The following is a 17307-nucleotide window of genomic DNA, read 5'->3' on the forward strand; positions in this document are numbered from 1 at the left end:
TGAAAAACAATAATAAATAAATATCTTGGCTAAAACCTCAAACTTAAAAGTTGAGTGGCTTTTCACTTCTGTGAGGTCACTGATAAATATAAGCTCGGTGTCCGTCTGATTGAGTTTAAGTGAATCTCAAGGAGGAAAACACTGAGGCGGTCTCTGGTTGTTTAGGAAGTGCGAGGTATCACAGTTAGGACACAACGCACATGGGCACAGGGAACTATTTTCGTCTTGTAACTCTACACCAGGCCCCCATGTTAAGAATATAAATAACCAGATTTTCACAGGCGCAGTGTCTGTTTACATTGAGCCACTGCTGACTGACTGGCTTATGTCAGGCGGAAGAGACTCTTCAACTTTCAAAGGTTGTTCATTGAATTACTTGGCAAATTCTCAGAACCAGGTACTGGCAAGTTCCTTTGCATCATTGATTATCTCTATTGGATTCCAATAGTCACCTGTAGCTCTCAGAGGAATAGGCTCTCCAATGCAACACAATTTGACTTGATCCACCTTGAATGAAATTGACATTCTCTGGTGAGCTCAATAGCAGAGGTTCTTAAAAGTGGATAGCGCTAAACCAATGACGTCTTATCTGAATTCCGACATCTTTGCCACTGGCGCATTTCATTTTTTTGGGTAACTGTATATTTGGCACTTTCTTCTGCTCCTCTTTTGTATAGCCTGAACCCGACTTGCTATGGATCAACACCAGGACTATATGAACAACGCCCCTAACACCTACAGCTACAACTCCGGGGACACCATGAGCGCTTCCTTAGCCGGCATGACCATCAACGACCTGCATCACCAGGAGAACGGGGTCCAGCTGGGGCACAGGAGCCCAGGGGATGGCCCCATGAAAGGTCAGCTATTATATCTATCTATCAGCCTGTAAAATAGGCTGCTAAACTAGCACAGCCCATCAAAGCACACGCTTGCTCAATTAACCTCCTGATAGAAACAGAGGGATGTTTTATTGAGGCTATTACTACAGCGAGGCCCAAAATAGCCTTAGAGGATGGGCGTGCAAAGGAGCTTGAAGGGTAAAAGAAAAAATTAAGTCTTCATTAAAACTGCATGAGCCAGAAAAGTGTGATTAGGGGTACTAATTGTAGTCAGGAAGAACACAACAAATGACTTCACTTACACAGCTTATTTTTATAGCTTCACATAAGCAAATGGGTTGGATCTGTGTGGGCATAGTGGGCGGAGAGTAGCTTTGTAGTCAACAAGCATTATCCTAGCCACAAAAACGTGCCCAAGACTGCCATATCTAGATGAATGTCTTGAATGATGAGCTTTTTTTGTTTTCTCTAAAGGCACATGCCATTTCCTAGTCAAAATGTTCTGCAATGAATGGGCCAAGAGGCTGAGGCTTCTGATTGTGCTTTGTTTTAATCCCTTTACATAAAGCAAACAAGGCATGCTTGACTGGGCTTTCAGTCCCCAGATTGCAGCTGCGCTCTCCTGCTCTGCAATACAGGGATCTGGGTCAGGGCCTCAGAACGCTCCCTGCACCTCCATCCACCGCCACTGTTACCAATTCAGCCCTGTAAACAATCAAGCTTTCAGGACAGTACATAGATCCTTAACCTTTTGTAAAGGCACATTAATAATCAAATGGGTAGTCAATGGAAGGCTAAGACTAGGAAGGAATGGGGAGATACAGTACAGTAGGGAAAGCCTTGGCTACAGGGAGGTTTTTCCCATGGCGTTGATGGCGTATTGCAGTGCCTTCAGAAAGTAGTGTTACAAAGTGGGATTACCGGTAATATGGATTTAATTGTAATTTTTTTCAACGATCTACACAAAATACTCTGTAATGTCAAAGTGGAAGAAAAATTGTAATATTGGTAAAAAAAAAATAAAAAAAAACTAATAAACTGTATCTTGATTAGATAAGTATTTGCACACCTGTATTGTACAATATTTGCACATTATTATTTTTAGAATTCTTCAAGCTCTGTCAAGTTGGTTGTTGATCATTCGTAGACAGCCATTTTCTAGTCTTGCCATAGATTTTCAAGCCGATTTAAGTCAAACTGTAACTAGGCTACTCAGGAACATTCAATGTTGTCTTGGTAAGCAACTCCAGTGTATATTTGGCCTTGAGTTTTAGGTTATTGTCCTGCTGAAAGGTGAATTTGTCTCCAAGTGTCTGTTGGAAAGCAGACTGAACCAGGTTTTCCTCTAGGATTTTGCCTGTGCTTAGCTCTATTCCGTTTATTTTTAGCCTAAGAAAACTCTCTAGTCCTTGCCATTGACAAGCATACCCATAACATGATGCATCCACCACCATGCTTGAAAACATGAAGAGTGGTACTCAGTGATATGTTGTGTTGGATTTGCCCCAAACATAACGCTTTGTATTCAGGACATAAAGTTAATTTCTTAGCCAATTTTCTTTGCATTTTTACTTTTATTGCCTTATTGCAAACAGGATGCATGTTTTGGAATATGTTTTATTCTGTACAGGCTTCCTTTTTTTCATACACAGGCTTCCCTTTTCTAACCCATCTACCAATAGGTGTCCTTCTTTGTGAAGCAATGGAAAACCTCCCTGATCTTTGTGGTTGAATCTGTGTTTGAAATTCACTGCTCGACTGAGGGACCTTTCAGCTAATTGTATGTGTGGGGTACAGAGATGAGGTAGTCAATCAAAAATCATGTTAAACACTATTATCGCACACAGAGTGAGTCTATGCAACTTATTATGTGACTTGTGAAGCTAATTTTTACTCCTGAACTTATTTAGGTATGCCATAACAAAGGGGTTGAATACTTATTGACTCAATACATTTCAGCTTTTCATTTTCATTTCATTGTTGAAAAAATAACATAATTCCACTTTGACATTATGGGGTATTGTGTTTAGACCAGTGACATAAAATCTAAATGTTATACAATTTTAATTCAGGCTGTAACACAACAAAATGTGGAAAAAGTCAATTAGTGTGAATACTTTCTGAAGGCACTTTATCTACAAAGGAGAGAAGAGCACAGTAGCTGTACTGTTGCCAACCTTTCACAATGGGGTTGCTGTTGTGTTGCAACAAATGTAACAACAACGATGATAACCTTCTCTTTTTATTCCTGCTGTGCCCCCAAATGGCTGTTCTGGCCTAGTAGTACGTAGTCTAGCTTTCCCCAGTTTACAGCCCTCACTAGTGCACTCGTTCTCCCCCTTCGCCCTTCCCCTTACCACTCGGACGAGCAGGAAGCTACACCGCTCTGAGTCAGGTTCCTCCACAGAGCTTAACAGCACGTGCGCTGACTGTACGGCACATAGTGAGTACACTCTACTAACTAGTAGTTACGGGAGACCACTGTGATTTGTTAGTAGTCTTCTAGTGTAGATACTAAATATTTACTTCACAATGGAGTCAAGCGTGTTTTGTGTAGTTTAGTGGTATATGAGATCATGTGAAGTCATTAGCAATTGGTGATCATTCTTCATGATTAAAGAGCTGGTTTTCGCCCTTTCAGCAATTTCCATTTAATTGCCAGACTGACTACTGCTAACTTAAATAATTGTCACTTGCACTGAAATACGTTGGCAATTGATTGTTTGATGATGTAACAATCTTGATCATGGTGCGATAAGCGCTAAAGGAACGGGCGCCATTCTCTGAAAGGGGAATTACAGAGCTGGTCAACGGGTGCAACATTAAGCCTGGATTTAGGGACTAAACATTACAATAATACCCAATGGCTGGGTTTAAATGTTGAAATAAAGGTATTTTTGATTCCATTTCACAGCATTTGTTGATATTCACTACTTCCATAACCAGTGTTTGGTGTGTGGAAAATGTGGAGGAGGTTTTTCAGTACTACACACCATCGGCACAGATAGATGAAGTTGCAGTTGTGTTCATTAGGCACCAAACGGACTGAAACAGCATGGACTACATGCACATGTCCAATATGAAACATTAATTTTACATTTTCCCTTTCATAACCTTTTCCTACGGTGTGTCCTTCTGAACACGGCCCAGGTTTCTAATCTAAAGCTTGCCTTTCTCTCCCAGTGGAGCCTGAGGAAGCCACAGTAGAGGGCAGAGCGGCTGAACCACAGTCTGAGCTCTTTGAACTGGAGAGCAAGACCTGTGATGAGGAGGTGCACCCTGGTATGCCCCCACCACCACCACTGCACTTTGCATTCAGCTTTAATACCAATGTTTTTTCTATCCATAAAAAAATAAAAAATCCTTCACTATGTACAGTCTGTGTTTCTATGCAGGATACCATTTTAATATTGCTAAACTATTCATTTGTTTCAGAGCCATAACCCCAAGAAAGCTTGTTTTTTGGTTTGCAGACTTTATTTTGCTTTACAAATGTATGACAACCTATATGACTAACCTTTGCTTTCTTCTCAGTTTGATTGATTGTGTCTGGCTCTGTGTTTTGTATTTTGCCTTCTGATCATCGGTCAAAATAAGCAGATTGTTATTTATTAATCCATGACATGCCCAACCAGGTTTCTAACCTAAAGCGTGCATTTCTCTCCCAGTGGAGCCTGAGGAAGCCACACCAAAGGACAGGGTGGCTGTACCACAGTCTGAGCTCTCTGAACTGGAGAGCACCCCCTGTGACGAGGAGGTGCACCTTTGCGCCTCTGGGGAGGAGGTGCAACCTGGTACCAGAACCACCACTGTCTTTTGCATTAAACCTTTCTAATGTTGTTATTTTATATTAATAGCTGGTTCTGCCCCTCTTTTGTATGTAACATAATTATATTATGTACTGTATCAGCTTAATATTGTTTTAACTATTTGTTGGTTTCAGAAGCCATAACCTGAAGAGAGTTTGTTTTTGTTTGGCTTTCGTTAATGCTTACTTTAATGTTATTTCTGGGTTAACCTTTTTTTCCCTTTTGTCTTTTATGAATCACTCTTAATTTTCTTAATACTCTTACTTCTCTCATTAATTTCCCCCAGTGCATTTGGTTTTGTGTGTGTGGTCAAGTTTGTAGCAGACAAATCACAAAGCATAACTTTTCCCCTGGTCCATACACAATACCATTGTGTACAGTATCTCAACTAGAACTACTAAAGATACATACTAGTGTCAGCAGTGGGATCAAAACACACGCCTCCATTCTGAAAACAGATAGAAACCGGATATGTTACACATAGCATTATGGGTATTGTAGTACACTGCACGCCATGTTACATGTTACATAGCCCAAGAGAAAGGGGAAACAGCATGTTGAAAGGACCCTGTGATATGTTAAACAGATCAGGAGCCTTCAGATATGGAGGATGCCACAATAATGGAGAACACAGTTGCTGTGCAGCCAGAAGGAAAACCAGGTTAGGTGTCGTGTTGGACCATGATTTGAAATTAAAACAGTGTGTCAGGCTCAGCATCTCCCACATCTAACAATACCTATACCCACCCACACACACACAGCTGGATTTAGATATGAATTGTTTAATCGAATTACTTTGTTTTGATGTATGTGGAAAATGCAGAGGTAAAGATGAGTTGCTGTGGCTTTTGTGCATTAACCAAAGACTGTATGCATGGTGTAAAGTAATCTAGGCTGCTTTGCTTTCTTTGCAGTTGTATGGTTCTTTTGGATGTTATGCACTTTAGCATGTAATGTGTTTGACAAGACCTAAAATAGTTGGATCCTCTTTTTGTTTCTCTGCACTGCCTCATCGTGTTTGAACAGCGACTGGAGGAGCAGCCCCAACAGGTATTTTAGTCGATCACACTATGGACAATGTTTGCTAACGCTTTGGGTATATCTCAGATGATGTCCAGAGCCCTATTTTATGATATTAGCCATAACTGCTACAATACTATTGGTGCCAAAGTGCCAAATATAATACAGTAGTATAAACTGCTATGATAACTGTTTAAAAGACTATGATGCATGTTCAAAAGTTATCAGCATATTTAGACATATTTGTTTAAAGGCACATTTTGGAATTAAATATGCATCATTCAGTGTGTATGACAGCACATCATCCCAGCACATCTCACAGTTATGTTTACATTTGTCTCATAGTCATCTGTTGTCAATCTTTTCCACTGATCCAGTTGTGAAGCATTTTGTCTATCTTTACATAATTAATGTTAATGTAAGTTGTTATGTGCATTTTATAAAACCATTCTATCCATTCCGCACTTTTCATAGCTGCTGGACAGATGCAGAAAGCGTCCTGTGACTGCTTTCACGACACCATTATAAACAAAAAAACATAATTTTTAAAAAACTTTTATGTGGTTTCTCCAATGAAGGGCAGCAGTAATTTTTTTAAACATGTATAATTTTTTGTGTTCTCCAAATCATGACTATGTAGTTCACTGTCAAATTAATTTATCCTTTACTTCTTCTCAAATAACATTTTAACGGGGAGACGGAAAAGAGTGGAGTAAATTCACCATTAAATCTGCCTTTCAAAAGAACTAGAGGAACCTGGTGTGGGAATCCTCAGTGGATTTGTGTTGGCACCGCCTAGTGGATCAGAAGCTGCTGAAGACACAGAGATTGGGGCAGGACTTGGCTTCAAGACCTTGGGAGCTTCTTGTTCTCTGGACTCTGAAGCTGCACACTCAGAGGGGGCACAGGGGCGAGGGGACTTTGGGAAGAAGTTGAGTAACTCTTTATGGACCTCCAGAGACCATACCCAGGGGTCAGAGGGGAGAGGGAGAGGGGACCTCCCATCCGCCAGGGGGGTCAGTCCAGATTCTCAGAGAGCGGTCAGTCTTGATGCACCTGAGTGCTCCTCTGGGCAGAGTGATCCGCTGGGCACCTCTTTAGTCCGCAGCACAGCCTTTGAGGACCTCACCTCCGTTGAAGAGAATAGATTGTGGGTAGATGAAGACCAGGGTCTAAGGATTTCAAAAGAAGCCACAAAACAAGGACTGGCTTTCGATTTTGCCGAATCTCTCCAACAGGCTGCTGCTGCTTCTAATACTGGATCTAAGCAGTTTGTGCCAGGAAGCCCTGATTCCTTCCCAGTTCACAGTCCATCCTCTTCCCACTTTGTTCTGGAAAACTCTGTACCAGTGGACAGAAGCCCCAGACATTATTCAGAACATCTACAGGAGGTACATGAAGCCATCTCATCAGCTTTAAAGGACACTGCCCATTTCGATGTGGACAACCAGCTGGAGGGACAAATAGAGCCACAGGTCAATGGAAACATGGTGTCTTCTGAGAGTGTCAAACATTTGACAACAGTATTATCTGACATAGGTGTAATTAACCCTGTTGTAGAATTAGAAAGAGCAAGCCATATGTCCATACCTGATGTTGTTGAGGATCCCAAGACGAGAGATGTTGTACAGTCTACCAAGACCACAAGTGAACTCCAGAAAATTCCCCAAAGTTCTCCCGCAAGAAAGTCATTGGTCCCGGTTGCTATATTCAAAGGTCTGTTTGCAGTTCTATTCACCAAATCCCAAACTAAATCTTCTTCAGTTAATTTCTTCCACTTTATTTTACAAAACAGCTACCGTATGCTATGCAGCATTCGCTCCCCTGAAAATGTGCTATGGAACTTCACGTTTGGCTGAGGATAAGCTTGTCATCCTCTCCCTTCCCCTTGCTTCTGTTTCCTTCTGTCTGTCTTGCTCTTTCTGCTGGCCTTGCAGACCCAAAATCCACTACGGTTTATGGATCTCACAAATGCCTTGAGTGTTTCCAGTCAACAAGTCCTGTGTGTTACAGTTTGTCACTGTGCATGTTTTTGAGAGTTCCACATCTTTGTGATTGTCTTTCATTTGGTCTCCACTTCCCTATGCACACATACATACAAAGAAACATGCCGATGGCCTCTCGAAGTTTGTTCACTCGGTGAGCTAAAAAAGGGCAATAGATATTTTTGTCTGAAGAGTCCAATATGCTAAATGTCTGTTTCCCCTTTTTCTTCCACAGCTCAAGCGAAGATTGAAAACGACAATGCTGATAAGAAGGTAGGTAATTTTGGCCATACCAGTACAATGGACAATGCTACACATTTCCTCTTAATTTGTCATTGAAAACCTTTTTTGAAATCATATTTCCTAATCAGTATGAACCTTTAACTCATACCGTTCATTTGTGAATCCGTGCCTGTTTCATAACATTTCATCATTTACTTTCAAGGTATTCAAACAATTTTTTACACTCATTGCTTCCAATCATACAAAGACACCCAAAACTAGACCCACATCTGCCCTTAAAAGACCCTCCCCAGTCAACAGAACCAGAAATGGGCCCACCTCAGTACCTACTAGAGCCAGCAGTGTAGGGGCCAGGCAGACCTGTGTAAGTATGGCACAAGCATGCACACGGCTGAGAGTGGTACAACCCATGCACCCCTGCATACAGCTGATAGTGGTGCAGGCTAGACCTTAACACCATCTAACAAACAGCATTGTTTTCCTGTGCATCAACTAACACCAATACTCACTAACCCCCAGTCTTGTCTTTTACGATTGTAACACCTTACGATTGTAAGGGTGTGTTTGAAGGTTTTCGATATATACATTAGATTAAATGGGGCCCACACTCTGGATTGCTCAAGCCTTTATTTTAATAATAGGTGCAATTGTATTGCTATTTGCTAAACATAAATACATAATTCATCATTCGTAGTTAAAAAAAGGTTTAAGAAAATACATGTTTTCCCATGATATCATTGTTAATTACGTGTGTGTGGTGTGTGCGTGTTTGTCCATGCATTTGTGTGTGTGGCTGTGTCAATGTGTCCACTTCCTGTCCCTCCTCTCGTCTCAGCCTCTCGCTCAGGGACCTTCAGCTCTCTCTGTAGAGTAGATTGGAGAGGGAGGTTACTCCTTTTTAGGGGTCTTCTTTTTTACAATAGTTCAATCTGATGTATAGGCAGGGGTGAAAGTAGATTTTTTTAAATATGTTTTTTGTTTTATTTAATTTTTTTATTTAATTTCTTACCGGTACGGGACGCGCTCATGCATTTTTTAAAATACTACAAAAATTACAGGGTAGCCTACTCTGCTGACACTGACAAACAGATTAATAAAAATGATGTTGTCTGCCTCCCGAGTGGCACAGTTCTCTACTACAGACCCGGGTTCATTCCCAGGCTGTGCCACAACCGGCCGTGGTCGGAGTCCCATAGGACGGCGCACAATTGGCCCAGCGTCGTCTGGGTTAGGGGAGGGTTTGGGCGGTGGGGCTTTACTTGGCTCATCGCACTCTAGCGACTCCTTGTGGTGGGCCGGGTGCCTGCAGGCTGACCCAGTTGCCAGTTGAACAGTGTTTCCTCCGACTCATTGGTGCAGCTGGCTTCTGGGTTAAGCTAGCGGGTGTTAAGGTGCGCAGTTAGGCGGGTCATGTTTCGGAGGACGCATGACTCCACCTTTGCCTCTCCCGAGCCCATTGGGGAGTTGCAGCGATGAGACAAGATTGAAAATTGGGGGGGTAAAATACAAAATATATATACAGTACCAGTCAAAAGGGGTTTTCTTTATTTTGTAGAATAATAGTGAAGACATCAAAATGATGAAATAAAACAAATGGAATCATGTAGTAACCAAAAAAGTGTTAAACAAATCAAAATATATATTTTGAAGAACCCTTTGCTTTGTCGACAGCTTTGAACACTCTTGGCATTCTCTCAACCAGCTTCATGAGGAATGCTTTTCCAACAGTCTTGAAGGAGTTCCCACATATGCTGAGCACTTGTTGGCTGCTTTTCCTTCACTCTGCGGTCCAACTCATCCCAAACCATCTTAATTGGGTTGAGATTGGGTGATTGTGGAGGCCAGGTCATCTGATGCAGCACTCCATCACTCTCCTTCTTTGTCAAATAGCCCTTACGCAGCCTGGAGGTGTGTTTTTGGTCATTGTCCTATTGAAAAACAAATGATAGTCCCACTAAGCGCAAAACAGATGGGATGGCGTGTCGCTGCATAATGCTGTGGTAGCCATGCTGGTTGTGTGCCTTGAATTCTAAATAAATCACAGACAGTGTCACATTTACATTTACGTCATTTAGCAGACGCTCTTATCCAGAGCGACTTACAAATTGGTGCATTCACCTTATAGCCAGTGGGATAACCACTTTACAATATGTTTTTTTTTTCTTCTTTGGGGTGGGGTAAGAAGGATTACTTTATCCTATCCCAGGTATTCCTTAAAGAGGTGATGTTTCAAGTGTCTCCGGAAGGTGGTGAGTGACTCCGCTGTCCTGGCATCGTGAGGGAGATTGTTCCACCATTGGGGTGCCAGAGCAGCGAACAGTTTTGACTGGGCTGAGCGGGAACTGAGCTTCCGCACAGGCAGGGAGCCCAGCCAACAGCGAGTTGCAGTAATCCAGACGGGATATGACAAGTGCCTGGATTAGGACCTGTGCCGCTTCCTGTGTAAGGCAGGGTCGTACTTTCCGAATGTTGTAGAGCATGAACCTACAGGATCGGGTCACCGCCTTGATGTTAGCGGAGAACGACAGGGTGTTGTCCAGGGTCACGCCAAGGCTCTTCGCACTCTGGGAGGAGGACACAATGGAGTTGTCAACCGTGATGGCGAGATCATGGAACAGGCAGTCCTTCCCCGGGAGGAAGAGCAGCTCCATCTTGCCGAGGTTTAGCTTGAGGTGGTGATCCGTCATCCACACTGATATGTCTGCCAGACATGCAGAGATGCGATTTGCCACCTGGTTATCAGAAGGGGGAAAGGAGAAGATTAGTTGTGTGTCGTCTGCGTAGCAATGATAGGAGAGGCCATGTGAGGATATGACAGAGCCAAGTGACTTGGTGTATAGCGAGAACAGGAGAGGGCCTAGAACTGAGCCCTGGGGGACACCAGTGGTGAGAGCACGTGGTGCGGAGACAGATTCTCGCCACGCCACTTGGTAGGAGCGACCGGTCAGGTAGGACTCAATCCAAGAGTGAGCCGCGCCGGAGATGCCCAACTCGGAGAGGGTGGAGAGGAGGATCTGATGGTTCACAGTATCAAAGGCAGCAGACAGGTCTAGAAGGACAAGAGCAGAGGAGAGAGAGTTAGCTTTAGCAGTGCGGAGAGCCTCCGTGACACAGAGAAGAGCAGTCTCAGTTGAATGACCAGTCTTGAAACCTGACTGGTTTGGATCAAGGTCATTCTGAGAGAGATAGCAAGAGAGTTGGCTAAAGACGGCACGCTCAAGAGTTTTGGAGAGAAAAGAAAGAAGGGATACTGGTCTGTAGTTGTTGACATCAGTGGGATCGAGTGTTGGTTTTTTGAGAAGGGGTGCAACTCTCGCTCTCTTGAAGACGGAAGGGACATAGCCAGCGGTCAAGGATGAGTTGATGAGCGAGGTGAGGTAAGGGAGAAGGTCACCGGAGATGGTCACCAGCAAAGCTATCTTACCTTGTCACAACACAACTGATTGGCTCAAACGCATTAAGAAGGAAATAAATTCCACAAATTAACTTTTAAGAAGGCACACCTGTTAATTGAAATGCATTCCAGGTGACTACCTCATGAAGCTGGTTGAGAGAATGACAAGAGTGTGCAAAGCTGTCATCAAGGCAAAGGGTGTCTATTTGAACAATCTCAAAGATAACATATATTTTGATTTGTTTAACACTTTATTGGTTACTACATGATTCCATATGTGTTGTTTCATAGTTCTGATGTCTTCACTATTATTCTACAATGTAGAAAATAGTAAAAAAAAAAAAAAAACTCGAATGAGTAGGTGTATCCAAACTTTTGACTGGTACTGTATATATTCTTAATTCATTCCTTACTTAGATTTGTGTGTATTGGGTATATGTTGTGAAATTGTTAGATATTACTTGTTAGATATTACTGCACTGTCTGAGCTAGAAGCACAAGCATATCGCCACACCCGCAATAACATCTGCTAAACACGTGTGACCAATAAAATGTGATTTGATTTGTACTTTGCTCCGTTCATCTTTGTCTCGATCCTAACTAGTCTCCCAGTCCCTCTGCTGAAAAACATCCCCACAGCATGATGCTGCCACCACTATGCCAGGTTTCCTCCAAACGTGACGCTTGGCATTCAGGCCAAAGAGTTCAATCTTGGTTTCATCAGACCAGAGAATCTTGTTTCTTATGGTCTGAGAGTCTTTAGGTGCCTTTTGGCAAACTCGAAGCGCGCTGTCATGTGCCTTTTACAGAGGAGTGGCTTCCGTCTGTCACGCCCTGGCTCTGGGGACACTGTTATGTTGAGCCAGGGTGTGTAATTCTATGTTTGTATTTCTATGTTGGCCTGAGTGACTCCCAATCAGAGGCAACGAGTGTCAGCTGGTTGTCTCTGATTGGGAGCCATATTTAACTGTCTGTCTTTCACTTTATGTTTGTGGTTTCTTGTTCTATTTTGGTTTGTGTTAAACCGTAGACATCACGTTATCGTCTGTTGTTTTGTTCGTGTGTTCATTCATTAAATAATATGTTCACCTTCAACGCTGCGCCTTGGTCCTCCTCTTTGGTAGACGAGCGTGACAGAAGAAACCACCAAGATGTGACCAAGCAGCGTGTCCAGGAGCCATCACCAGGGAGATCTCTAACAGATCTCCTTCGCCTCCTCGACTGGGTCAAGCCGGATGAGGAGGAGAGGGGCTTGACATTGTGGCAGAAGGGCGAACGGCTGGCGAGGGACATGGAGACCTTGGCCACGGGTAGGAGTGAAGCCCAGAAAGATTTTAGGGGGGGGCTAACGCCGTGGACGACGGGCCAGCAGGAGACCACGGCAGAGCGGCCCAGCGGATTGGCAGAGGAGGCCGCCAGGTTACGGGGGCCACTGGTCGAAGAGGGGGTGGAAGATGTAGAGGCACGGCGAGAGGTACTGGCGTGTGTTGCCAGTCCGGTCCGGCCTGTTCCTGATCCCCACGTAGGGCCAGTGGTGTGTGTTCCCAGTACGGTCCGGCCCGTTCCTGCTCTCCACACCAAGTCTACGGTGCGCATCGCCAGCTCGGCCCGGCCCATTCCTGCTCCCCGCACCAAGTCAGTGGTGCGTTTCGTCAGCCCTGTCCGGCCCGTTCCTGCTCTCCGCACCAAGTCTGTGGTGCGCGTCGCCAGCCCAGTCCAGCCCATTCCTGCTCCCCGCACCAAGTCTGTGGTGCGTTTCGTCAGCCCTGTCCGGCCCGTTCCTGCTCTCCGCACCAAGTCTGTGGTGCGCGTCGCCAGCCCAGTCCGGCCCGTTCCTGCTCTCCGCACCAAGTCTGTGGTGCGTATCGTCAGCCCTGTCCGGCCCGCTCCTGCTCCCCACACCAAGCCAGTGGTGTGCGTCGTCAGTCCAGCACGGCCCGTGCCTGTTCCCCACACCAAGCCAGTGGTGTGCGTCGTCGGTCCGGCACGGCCCGTGCCTGTTCCACTGGTGCCTGGTCCGGCACCGGTCAGATGCGTTACGCCGGAGCTAGAGCAATCCGCTCCATCAGTGTGCAGTCCAGCTCCGGCCAGCGGGGCCAGACCGGACCAGGGGTACTTTGGGGGGGTTGGAGAGGGAGTGGGGATCAGGCCCGAGCCGGATCCGCCGCCAAGGCGGAGTGCCCACCCGGTCCCTCCCTGTGGTATTTAGTTGGCGCGGTCGGAGTCCGCGCCTTTAGGGGGGGGTACTGTCACGCCCTGGCTCTGGGGACACTGTTATGTTGAGCCAGGGTGTGTAATTCTATGTTTGTATTTCTATGTTGGCCTGAGTGACTCCCAATCAGAGGCAACGAGTGTCAGCTGGTTGTCTCTGATTGGGAGCCATATTTAACTGTCTGTCTTTCACTTTGTGTTTGTGGTTTCTTGTTCTATTTTGGTTTGTGTTAAACCGTAGACATCACGTTATCGTCTGTTGTTTTGTTCGTGTGTTCATTCATTAAATAATATGTTCACCTTCAACGCTGCGCCTTGGTCCTCCTCTTTGGTAGACGAGCGTGACACCGTCTGGCCACTCTACCATAAAGGCCTGATTGGTGGAGTGCTGCAGAAATGGTTGTCCTTCTGGAAGGTTCTCCCATCTCCACAGAGGAACTCTAGAGCTCTGTCAGAGTGACCATCGGGTTCTTGGTCACCTCCCTGACCAAGGCCCTTCTCCCCCGATTGCTTAGTTTGGCTGGGCGGCCAGCTCTAGGAAGAGTCTTGGTGGTTCCAAACTTCTTCCATTTGATTGAGGCCACTTTGTTCTTGGGGACCTTCAATGCTGCAGACATTTTTTGGTACCCTTCCCCAGATCTGTGCCTCGACACAAACCTGTCTCGGAGCTCTACGGACAATTCCTTCGACCTCATGGCTTGGTTTTTGCTCTGACATGCACTGTCAACTGTGGGATCTTATATAGACAGGTGTGTGCCTTTCCAAATCTTGTCCAATCAACTGAATTTACCACAGGTGGATTCCAATCAAGTTGTAGAAAAATCAAGGATGATCAATGGAAACAGGATGCACCTGAGCTCGATTTTGAGTCTCATAGCAAAGGGTCTGAATACTTATGTAAATAAGGTATTTCTGTTTTTTGTTAGTAATACATTTGCAAATATTTCTACAAACCTGTTTTCGCTTTGTCATTATGGGGTATTGTTTGTAGATTGATGAGGATTTTCATTTATTTAATCAATTTTAGAATAAGGCTGTAACGTAACAAAATGTGGAAAAAGTCCAGGGGGTCTGAATACTTTCCGAAGGCACTGTAGCTATACAGAATATCTCACCACCATGTGTTTCCATCTCCTCCTCTCTCCTTTATTCCTTTCTTGAGCACACAGAGGGGCTCTCAACAGTTTAGTGAAATATGTTTAATAGCGAAAACATGTTAGAATTTATGTTCTCGAACATATTTCACTTGGTTTTCACAACTGGGTAGCTGCAGGAACAGGGTTGGAGAGCCCATGGCATACAGAGTTTGGGAGGAATATCACCTGTCGCACAACGAGAGCATGCTCCTCAAACAGTGGTTGATGCCTGAAGTGAAATAAGTGTTCTTATATGTATTTCTCAGCTGCTCATATTAAGCACAGCTCTGCTATAAAACCGAAGTAGCCTACCCACATCATAAAAAAAACGGAAAGCGTGTGGCCTCTATTCGCTAATCGAGTGCATACAGATGACATGGATTTTTCCCCTGCCCCTGTTCCTTCCCATTTGATAATGGGCCATTCTAAATCGAAACTAATTTTACATATTAATAAAGACAAGATTAAATTGAGAATAGTCTGATGGGTGAAAATATGATCACTTGATGAGAGAACAGCTGTGTAGCCTGAGGCAAGGAACAGAGCGCAAGCTTTTTTTGCGACTTTCTGAAATCATCAATAGCCTATAGTTGCATCATGCAGCCCATATATGTTTTGATTTCTAAGACATTCTAAGGTTTGTATCATTCACAACTAAAGTTGCCAAATAACTAAATCTAGAGTATAGGACCTGTTTCAAATTATAACTTTTACGCTCAACATCATATGCATACTCGCTCCAGAATGGGAAAAATATCCTTTCTATATTCTTCTTACTATAAAATCATATAATATAAAAGAATGGCACGGGTCTTATAAGCATATATGTCAGCTAAATGAACATGCCTATAGCCTATGGCATGGAGCATAGCCAGATAACATACAGTAGGCCAACTCATATTCTGTTTTTCTGAAATACATTTTCTTCATATCATAATGTTTCTTTAAACCTGACTAAAATAAATAATGTATTTATTGTGATGGTGTATATTAAATTGATTTATTATACTTTTTTAAATGAAGATGTTCCAATGGCGCATCAGCGGCTTGTATGCAGCTTGTATGCGTGGAGGCCTGGTGATGCTAAACGTGTTTATGTTCATTAACAGTAATTTACCGTGAGACCGACAGTCTTTTGCATTACAATAACCGGCTGACAAAATGTTGTTACAGTTGTTGGTTAGCTAGCTAGCGAATTTAGCTAGCTAGCCATATTAGCATTGACATGAAATCCGTGAAAACACCTCAAAACAACACATGGTATCAAGAACAAGATGAAACTAGCTGAAACTAATCACTTACGATTCCTCACATGGCAGTTTCTTGTCATTGTTGCTAGCTATCTGGCCATCCAGAATCACAACAACTCACAGACTTCTGCCCCATTGAAGCGTGCGCATCGTTTTCGTGACGTTGTCAGCTAACCCATCTATACCATTTATACTTCCAGTATGAGTCTCCCCCTCCCCTCTCTGTTGAATATCTGTAGCCAGTTATGATGCAGGGTGAGAACAGCCTTTGGTCCTTGAGTGTGTCCAGAGTAGATGTGTATACTCACTAAGAGTAGCATAGAGTGAAGTGTGTTCCATCTTGCCTCGCCTGTGAGTGTGTAACTCTTTAGCCCACTTTAACAATTTCCTGTGTACTGACACTGATCCGTGCGTCAATCAATCACAAAACGCAGCCATTTCTGAGAAATATGCCCTTGCACAGTTTCACTCTCACACCTTCAGTACTATGAATTATGCATACAGGGCTGCAGTGAACAGGAACTAAGGTAGAAGAGGCAGCTGATCAGTTTCACACAAACAAAATTAAGATTTACAGATGCTGTAGCCTAGTTGTTTTTTGGTGTATATGTATGGGGGTTGTCATGGGCGACAGATACTGTACATTGTGAATAGTAGTTAGCTGAAGCAAGCTTAGTGTCGCATAGTGAATGGCTATGAATGTCTAAGGCTGATGCTCTTTGTCCATATTGAAAGCCACTTGAATGATATTGTGCTTATGCATTGAGGCTATACAATCGTATCATGCATTTTCCCATGTTTAAAGGACTGCAATTGACCCCTAAAATAAAGCTTGTTTTATGGCTCTGAATGCATGTTCAGCATGCAGTCAAGGCTAATGGCCACATTTGGAGTAGCTAGTGCTCTTAAATCGTATCAAGATTGACAGGAGGGTGAGGGTTATATGAGGGTTATATTCATAATAACTTATCTATCTAACATACACTTGGAGTAAAAAAAAGTTGCCTTACCTGGCTAGGTAGCCATAGCTAGCATTAGCTACATTGTCAATAGGCAATGCAAGCTAGGTAACTAGCTAGCAAACAAAGCAACAAAAGTATAATTTCATATTCGAAAAATACAATATCAAGAGTGCTGATGGATCAGCCAGTCAATCAAGAGCATGTTGGTTGGTCATTTGTCACTAATGTCATTTTCAACCCTTTGTTTCTTTTTCTGGGGATGTAAAGACTCCGGGTGGTGCCAGGCCTCAGGCCCCCGGAACCAAGATTCCCGCCAAAACCCCAGCTCCAGGTATGTAGCCAGCTAGCCTGCAATGTGCAGCACAAAAAGTATGATTGACAAACCTCTGATTATGCCTAATTTGTGCTGTTTATTTTTGTGATACAGCAAGCGGCAAGAACAAAGGTAAATAGAA

The 17307-nt window shown here is 43.7% G+C and overlaps 1 protein-coding gene across 12 annotated transcripts in view; it reads left to right on the top strand.

The window, feature by feature from the left end:
• The window catches only part of LOC121562058 (microtubule-associated protein tau), a 43966-nt gene that overhangs the window by 9190 nt on the left and 17469 nt on the right, over positions 1–17307 (top strand). For 3 of the 12 annotated variants that reach the window (XM_041874663.2, XM_041874468.2, XM_041874750.2), the window contains exons 2-10: positions 678–860; positions 4026–4124; positions 4511–4636; positions 5238–5312; positions 5678–5701; positions 7892–7929; positions 8147–8263; positions 17120–17183; positions 17280–17297. In XM_041874663.2, the coding sequence (XP_041730597.1) occupies positions 695–860; positions 4026–4124; positions 4511–4636; positions 5238–5312; positions 5678–5701; positions 7892–7929; positions 8147–8263; positions 17120–17183; positions 17280–17297 (727 nt within the window). In that variant the 5' untranslated portion in view covers positions 678–694. Of the gene's footprint in view, positions 1–299; positions 398–427; positions 532–677; positions 861–4025; positions 4125–4510; positions 4637–5237; positions 5313–5677; positions 5702–7891; positions 7930–8146; positions 8264–17119; positions 17184–17279; positions 17298–17307 lie in introns of those variants that run through there. The other 9 variants (XM_041874561.1, XM_041874516.1, XM_041874605.2 and 6 more) reach the window with 9 other exon arrangements.

Source organism: Coregonus clupeaformis, chromosome 1 (assembly GCF_020615455.1).
Source record: "Coregonus clupeaformis isolate EN_2021a chromosome 1, ASM2061545v1, whole genome shotgun sequence".
Taxonomy (NCBI): domain Eukaryota; kingdom Metazoa; phylum Chordata; class Actinopteri; order Salmoniformes; family Salmonidae; genus Coregonus; species Coregonus clupeaformis.